This window comes from Pinus tabuliformis, chromosome 9 (assembly GCF_031772625.1).
Source record: "Pinus tabuliformis cultivar Carrire ecotype Pingquan chromosome 9, CPIR1, whole genome shotgun sequence".
Taxonomy (NCBI): domain Eukaryota; kingdom Viridiplantae; phylum Streptophyta; class Pinopsida; order Pinales; family Pinaceae; genus Pinus; species Pinus tabuliformis.
The window spans coordinates 606,422,813-606,430,759 of NC_142307.1; the positions used below are offsets into that span (position 1 = coordinate 606,422,813).

Genomic DNA, 7,947 nt, shown 5'->3' on the forward strand with positions numbered 1-7,947 from the left:
TTGGATTTTGATGTTAGACGATTAGGTAATCCTTATCCGTTGATTTGAATTGAGCAAGGCCAGCCGCGACTGTTCGTTCGATCGTGGATCCTCGTTTCGAGGTGTATGGCTTGCCGGAAAAAAATGAAGCGAAGAAAGTTATGTGGATATGGAAGAGCCACCGCTTCGATTCTCTGGTGATTACATGAAGGGTCATGGCACTTGAAGTGGAAGCAATCCTGGCTCTTCCAGTGTACACCCCCATTTTCATACAGGAGGCAATGAGTTAATTTTACTTTTGGACAGTTACATGCATTTTTGAGCCCGAGTTTTCTCAGAGCATAATCGTCTCCACAAAACTTTGTATCATAGCAGTCGTTGTAGATGACCTCTATGACGCTCATGGAATGTTGGACGAACTCAAAACCATCACGGAGGCAGTTAAATGGTGATTTCAAATTATACAGACATTTACAATTTGCGATTTGAATTATTCCTAGCTTCTCAGCATATTCCAAAAGCATATATCATGCAGCGATTACATATCTTAAAGCTTAGAGTAATCCAGACAGCTATACTGCGGAGAAAGAGCTATATCTTGGTTCCCTCTGTGAAGTAAGGGACTCATCAAATCCATGGCAGTTTTGGATGATCATGTTGAAGAATGGGAACTTTGATACTAATCTGAATTGTGTCCAAAGAATGGTAGAAAAGTCAGTCCGATCATTACAAGTAGGACCTTTCCGTGTTTTGGGAAAGGCTGCATGAATCAGCCTCTTGTGTACCACAACTGGACAAAGCCTCAAGAAAATGCAATTTATTCCTGTGATTCACAATCACCCAGTTTAAGGGGAAGCTTCTATGGCACTTATGATCTGAATGCAAGTCTAGGAGCTGACATTGATAATATTTCTTATTTTTCTGTTGTTTTGGAGAAGAAAGCTAGCACAGGCAGATGGATATTTTCCCATAAATTGAAAACGTCCAAGAAATATCCTTGGTTGATGCTGTATTTGCGTGCTGATGCCACCGAAGGATTTTCTGGGGGATATCATTATGACACTCGTGGGATGATGTTGAAGGTCTTTCCTGAGTCCTTATTTGTCTTACTGTTTAGTATTTAGGAAAATGCATTCAACATACTTCATATGCTCACTTCAATATTTTTCGTTTAGTTGCCAGAGTCACCAAATTTCAAGGTAAGATTGACACTCAATGTTATACGCAGAGGTGGTTCAAATAGCCAGTTTTACTTGATTGATATCGGTAGCTGCTGGAAGAATGATGGACAGCCATGTGATGGTGAGGTTGAAACAGATGTTACTAGATACAGTGAGATGATCATACATCCTGAGGTGACGAGCTGGTGTAGACCTGATAACCTTGCTGTCTGTCCACCTTATCACATCAATTCCAATGGTAGCAAAGTCTACAGAAATGATACAGCTCATTTTCCATACTCTTCTTATCATTTGTACTGTGCACCGGGCAAATACTCAACAAGATTTCCTTCCATAAAATTATAAGCAAGGATCATCTAACAATTGTTAATCGTCAAATTTCTGTGTTAGTGACTCTGGTATCAGAGATTCAGACTAGATGTAATTAGCGATCAATGTAGTATGGATTTATGAAATGCAACTCAGGTAGTTTGCTCCATGTTCGTTCGGGCTAAGAAAACTTAATTTTTAGTTTTGGATCCTTGCAGTTGCCTTCGAATTAGAGACGCATAGATACCATTCTTTTTCAACAATTCCTCATGAGTACCACTTTCAACTATCTGACCGCCTGACACAACTGCCACGGTAGTTGCACTTTACACTGCTGAAAGTCTATGTGCTATAACTAAAACCGTCTGTCCTTTTATCAATTGGTCCATGGCATCCTGATTAAATACAAGCAAGGGCATTGTTAAGGAAGAAAATAAGATCACACGAAAAATCAAGAGTAATAGAAGAACAAAGAGGCTATCATGGTTTGGGTCATGGTATCACCTGAACCAGGTATTCACTCTTTGCATCCAAAGCACTCGTAGCTTCATCCAAAAGAAGTACACGAGGATTCCTCAGTAATGCCCTTGCTATTCCAATCCGTTGTTTTTGACCCCCTGACAACTTCACACCATGCTGTCCAACAAGTGTATTGTACCCTTCCAGAAAATTTGATACAAACTCATGGGAAATGGCCATTCTCTGTATTTGTTGAGTCAGAAGTGGACAATGTTTCAAATTTAGGAGAATTCCATATTCATTGAAATAGTCAAATAAAGCAACTAATTGTACTCTCAATTTGACAATACAAGTCGCATGTTTCTAGTTCAAATCAAACGAGATTTAAAACATGTCTAAAGGTTTTTGAAATGTACGGCAACATTTTCAATGTCAACAGTGCTGGCTCTGCCTTTCAGTCCATATAGAATATTGTCTACTACTGAGCAGTTGAAAAGAACAGGTTCGTGGCTCACAATACTTACTTGCAAAATTTGCCAGTTGGTTTTAAATGAGTTCATGAAAATCAATTTTGCTTCCAGGTTGGTACTTTCCCCTGAAAAATCGAGTATAGTAAACATGAAAATAGATTGCCCCTTGTTTATATCTTCTAAAAATGTCTGATTATAGTAGGCACCCGCATTAACAGGTGTAATAGATGAACAAATAGTGGATAATATCGACACATCGTTCACTGTTGATTCGAAACATGGTGCAACTCCTAGCTCATCAAACAAGTCTATAGTCATTGCCTGCAACCCAGCAGTGCCTCCACACACTCGTGGTTGATGTGTAGACGACAAAAACAATACATTCTTTAAACTTGTGTACTCTCAAACATTTCGAATACTCCATTGGACCCAAATTTAACAGAACCCCAAATCGGAATTACCTGTACTCCCATGGACCCAAATTTAGCAAATTCCCAAAACAAAATCAGATTATATGCATGGCTCATCTAAGGAGAGTCAAGATGGTTGCGAAGAGAGACCCCATTATCTTCCATACTTAGCCTATAAGAATGCTCTTAAAATCTTCTCCAGCTTCAGAAATTGAGATTGGATTGGAAACCAGCAAGAAGCATAATACATGTGACCATCTTGCAGAATCTTGGAAGTGATGGTGAGCTTTCCAACAAAAGGAAGGTCCTTGTAATGCTAATGTAGAAGCTTAAGCTGCAACTTCCTCATGCACCATTCCCAAAATGAAAGCAGGAAAAGATGAATTCAATGGAAGAAATCAACTGGGCAATTGAAAAAATAATCAGAATGATGACCATAATGATAAAGCCCAGTTAATTTCAGACCCAGCAGAGGAGAATCCATTTCTGGTGCAAGAATTAGTTCCAGCTGTTGTCACATTGTCTACTTCCTAGTACCTGCATTCTTAGCGTCAATACGTATTCAGACAGTTGCAACACCAGTTTTTCTCTGATTTTTCCACAAAACCCAGTTAGTATTATGGTTTCCTTGACACCCACAATTTCCATAATTTCCACATCTGTTGGAACTGTCTCATCAGCCATGACTACATCTGATCTCTCAGAGGACTAATTATTTTTAACTATTCACAATCATGGGCTTTTTTGTTCTGAAGACAATGAGTTGAGTTCAGCAGTAAGTGGTGATAGCGTGCTTGGACCCAGACTGCAACCCCTTTGGTCAGGGAAGCTTCTCGATAATGTGACAGCAAGGTGAACTCTTACCTATCTTTCTACCCTTACAGGCCAAAACAGAGGGCCTTTTATTTGAGGAACAGTATGTTTGATATTTTTATGTAATTTTTAGCTTTCTCTACAATCTGCTTAATAACCTCTTATTTTATTTCATGTCAGATCCTGTGGGCGGTTGCCTCTATGGAAAACAAAATGGTTGCATAGTAAATCAGAAAGTCACTGAGGTAGACAATAAACTAAGGAGTGGGGATCAATTTCCAAATATCTCTTTTGAGTCTCAGAGTAATCCAGACAGCTATGCTGCGGAGAAAGAGCTATATCTTGGTTCCCTCTGTGAAGTAAGGGACTCATCAAATCCATGGCAGTTTTGGATGATCATGTTGAAGAATGGGAACTTTGATACTAAATCTGAATTGTGTCCAGAGAATGGTAGAAAAGTCAGTCCGATCATTACAAGTAGGACCTTTCCGTGTTTTGGGAAAGGCTGCATGAATCAGCCTCTTGTGTACCACAACTGGACAAAGCCTCAAGAAAATGCAATTTATTCCTGTGATTCACAATCACCCAGTTTAAGGGGAAGCTTCTATGGCACTTATGATCTGAATGCAAGTCTAGGAGCTGACATTGATAATATTTCTTATTTTTCTATTGTTTGGGAGAAGCAAGCTGGCACAGGCAGATGGATATTTTCCCATAAATTGAAAACGTCCAAGAAATATCCTTGGTTGATGCTGTATTTGTGTGCTGATGCCACCGAAGGATTTTCTGGGGGATATCATTATGACACTCGTGGGATGATGTTGAAGGTCTTTCCTGAGTCCTTATTTGTCTTACTGTTTAGTATTTAGGAAAATGCATTCAGCATACTTCATATGCTCACTTCAATATTTTTCGTTTAGTTGCCAGAGTCACCAAATTTCAAGGTAAGATTGACACTCAATGTTATACGCGGAGGTGGTTCAAATAGCCAGTTTTACTTGATTGATATCGGTAGCTGCTGGAAGAATGATGGACAGCCATGTGATGGTGAGGTTGAAACTGATGTTACTAGATACAGTGAGATGATCATAAATCCTGAGTTGACGAGCTGGTGTAGACCTGATAACCTTGCTGTCTGTCCACCTTATCACATTAATTCCAATGGTAGCAAAGTCTATAGAAATGATACAGCTCATTTTCCATACTCTGCTTATCATTTGTACTGTGCACCGGGCAAATACTCAACAATATTTCCTTCCATAAAATTATAAGCAAGGAGTGGGGATCAATTTCCAAATATCTCTTTTGAGTCTCAGAGTAATCCAGACAGCTATGCTGCGGAGAAAGAGCTATATCTTGGTTCCCTCTGTGAAGGGACTCATCAAAGCCATGGCAGTTTTCGATGATCATGTTGAAGAATGGGAACTTTGATACTAAATCTGAATTGTGTCCAGAGAATGGTAGAAAAGTCAGTCCGATCATTACAAGTAGGACCTTTCCGTGTTTTGGGAAAGGCTGCATGAATCAGCCTCTTGTGTACCACAACTGGACAAAGCCTCAAGAAAATGCAATTTATTCGTGTGATTCACAATCACCCAGTTTAAGGGGAAGCTTCTATGGCACTTATGATCTAAATGCAAGTCTAGGAGCTGACATTGATAATATTTCTTATTTTTCTGTTGTTTGGGAGAAGCAAGCTAGCACAGGCAGATGGATATTTTCCCATAAATTGAAAACGTCCAAGAAATATCCTTGGTTGATGCTGTATTTGTGTGCTGATGCCACCGAAGGATTTTCTGGGGGATATCATTATGACACTCGTGGGATGATGTTGAAGGTCTTTCTTGAGTCCTTATTTGTCTTACTGTTTAGTATTTAGGAAAATGCATTCAGCATACTTCATATGCTCACTTCAATATTTTTCGTTTAGTTGCCAGAGTCACCAAATTTCAAGGTAAGATTGACACTCGATGTTATAAGCGGAGGTGGTTCAAATAGCCAGTTTTACTTGATTGATATCGGTAGCTGCTGGAAGAATGATGGACAACCATGTGATGGTGAGGTTGAAACAGATGTTACAAGATACAGTGAGATGATCATACATCCTGAGGTGACGAGCTGGTGTAGACCTGATAACCTTGCTGTCTGTCCACCTTATCACATCAATTCCAATGGTAGCAAAGTCTACAGAAATGATACAGCTCATTTTCCATACTCTGCTTATCATTTGTACTGTGCACCGGGCAAATACTCAACAAGATTTCCTTCCATAAAATTATAAGCAAGGATCATCTAACAATTTTTAATCGTCAAATTTCTGTGTTAGTGACTCTGGTATCAGGGATTCAGACTAGATGTAATTAGCGATCAATGTAGTATGGATTTATGAAACACAACTCGGGTAGTTTACTCCATGTTCGTTCGGGCTAAGAAAACTTAATTTTTAGTTTTGGATCCTTGCAGTTGCCTTCGAATTAGAGATGCATAGATACCATTCTTTTTCAACAATTCCTCATGAGTACCACTTTCAACTATCAGACCGCCTGACACAACTGCCACGGTAGTTGCACTTTACACTGCTGAAAGTCTATGTGCTATAACTAAAACCGTCTGTCCTTTTATCAATTGGTCCATGGCATCCTGATTAAATACAAGCAAGGGCATTGTTAAGGAAGAAAATAAGATCGCACGAAAAATCAAGAGTAATAGAAGAGTAAAGAGGCTATCATGGTTTGGGTCATGGTATCACCTGAACCAGGTATTCACTCTTTGCATCCAAAGCACTCGTAGCTTCATCCAAAAGAAGTACACGAGGATTCCTCAGTAATGCCCTTGCTATTCCAATCCGTTGTTTTTGACCCCCTGACAACTTCACACCATGCTATCCAACAAGTGTATTGTACCCTTCCAGAAAATTTGATACAAACTCATGGGAAATGGCCATTCTCTATATTTGTTGAGTCAGAAGTGGACAATGTTTCAAATTTAGAAGAATTCCATATTCATTGAAATAGTCAAATAAAGCAACTAATTGTACTCTCAATTTGACAATACAAGTCGCCTGTTTCTAGTTCAAATCAAACGAGATTTAAAACATGTCTAAAGGTTTTTTAAATGTACGGCAGCATTTTCAATGTCAACAGTGTTGGCTCTGCCTTTCAGTCCATATAGAATATTGTCTACTACTGAGCAGTTGAAAAGAACAGGTTCGTGGCTCACAATACTTACTTGCAAAATTTGCCAGTTGGTTTTAAATGAGTTCATGAAAATCAATTTTGCTTCCAGGTTGGTACTTTCCCCTGAAAAATCGAGTATAGTAAACATGAAAATAGATTGCCCCTTGTTTATATCTTCTAAAAATGTCTGATTATAGTAGGCACCCGCATTAACAGGTGTAATAGATGAACAAATAGTAGATAATATCAACACATCATTCACTGTTGATTCGAAACATGGTGCAACTCCTAGCTCATCAAACAAGTCTATAGTCATTGCCTGCAACCCAGCAGTGCCTCCACACACTCGTGGTTGATGTGTAGACGACAAAAACAATACATTCTTTAAACTTGTGTACTCTCAAACATTTCGAATACTCCATTGGACCCAAATTTAACAGAACCCCAAATCGGAATTACCTGTACTCCCATGGACCCAAATTTAGCAAATTCCCAAAACAAAATCAGATTATATGCATGGCTCATCTAAGGAGAGTCAAGATGGTTGCACATTAAATCAGGAGGGAGATAACAGATATGCTTTTGAGGGACAAGATATTACAACAGGCCATTCTTTCAGAGACTGCACTAGGAGCAGACAAGTACTTATCTTCACTAAAAACAATCAGTGATGTTGAAGTGTCAGTCTGCCAAAAAGGTACATTTATATTCTGTAATGTTCTCAATCTTATCTTGCCAGCATTCTGCATAATCGGAACTAAATTCTTTTCAGAACTCTCAGTTGATGTCAAACAACTCTCCATTGAAAACTATGTGACTTGAAATTGCTGATTAAGGCTATACATAGCATGTACCATATGTTGATGCTACTTGTATAATGATGGCATTTCAGGGAAACTAGAAAAAGCATTGTTGAGGCATTCACTGGACACTTTTGAAGCCAATTCTGAGATTTCTGCACTGGCAGCTTCTAGTCCAACAGAACCCAAATTTTGGCCAGCAACAGTTTCCCTGGCCTTCTCCAGCACAAACTACAAGTGAAAGAAATTGTAAGAGAGACGTGTGTGAGTTTGAGAGAGTGTGACAACGATGATGAAGATAGAGAGATACATACCAAGGTATTGTCGTAATACCATCCATTAACAAATGC

At 39.0% G+C, this 7,947-nt stretch overlaps 2 protein-coding genes and 2 pseudogenes across 3 annotated transcripts; 3 read left to right on the top strand and 1 right to left on the bottom strand.

Moving 5' to 3' along the window:
- Positions 1 to 612: 612 nt before the first annotated feature.
- LOC149150049 (uncharacterized) lies at positions 613 to 1,605 on the top strand (annotated as a pseudogene). Its single transcript, XR_016263175.1, has 2 exons — positions 613 to 1,061; positions 1,155 to 1,605. The product of XR_016263175.1 is annotated as an uncharacterized LOC149150049 (transcript).
- Positions 1,606 to 1,660: 55 nt separating this feature from the next.
- LOC149150050 (ABC transporter B family member 25 pseudogene) lies at positions 1,661 to 2,716 on the bottom strand (annotated as a pseudogene).
- Positions 2,717 to 3,917: 1,201 nt separating this feature from the next.
- LOC149150051 (uncharacterized) lies at positions 3,918 to 4,892 on the top strand. The gene is made up of 2 exons (XM_089442681.1): positions 3,918 to 4,448; positions 4,542 to 4,892. Exons 1-2 carry the CDS (start codon positions 4,014 to 4,016, stop codon positions 4,890 to 4,892), a joined length of 786 nt encoding a protein of 261 aa, XP_089298807.1. The 5' UTR covers positions 3,918 to 4,013.
- A 131-nt stretch (positions 4,893 to 5,023) lies between these two features.
- On the top strand, positions 5,024 to 5,902 carry LOC149150052 (uncharacterized). Its single transcript, XM_089442683.1, has 2 exons — positions 5,024 to 5,458; positions 5,552 to 5,902. The coding sequence occupies exons 1-2, from the start codon at positions 5,024 to 5,026 to the stop codon at positions 5,900 to 5,902; spliced, it is 786 nt and encodes a 261-aa protein (XP_089298809.1).
- The last annotated feature ends 2,045 nt before the right edge of the window (positions 5,903 to 7,947 follow it).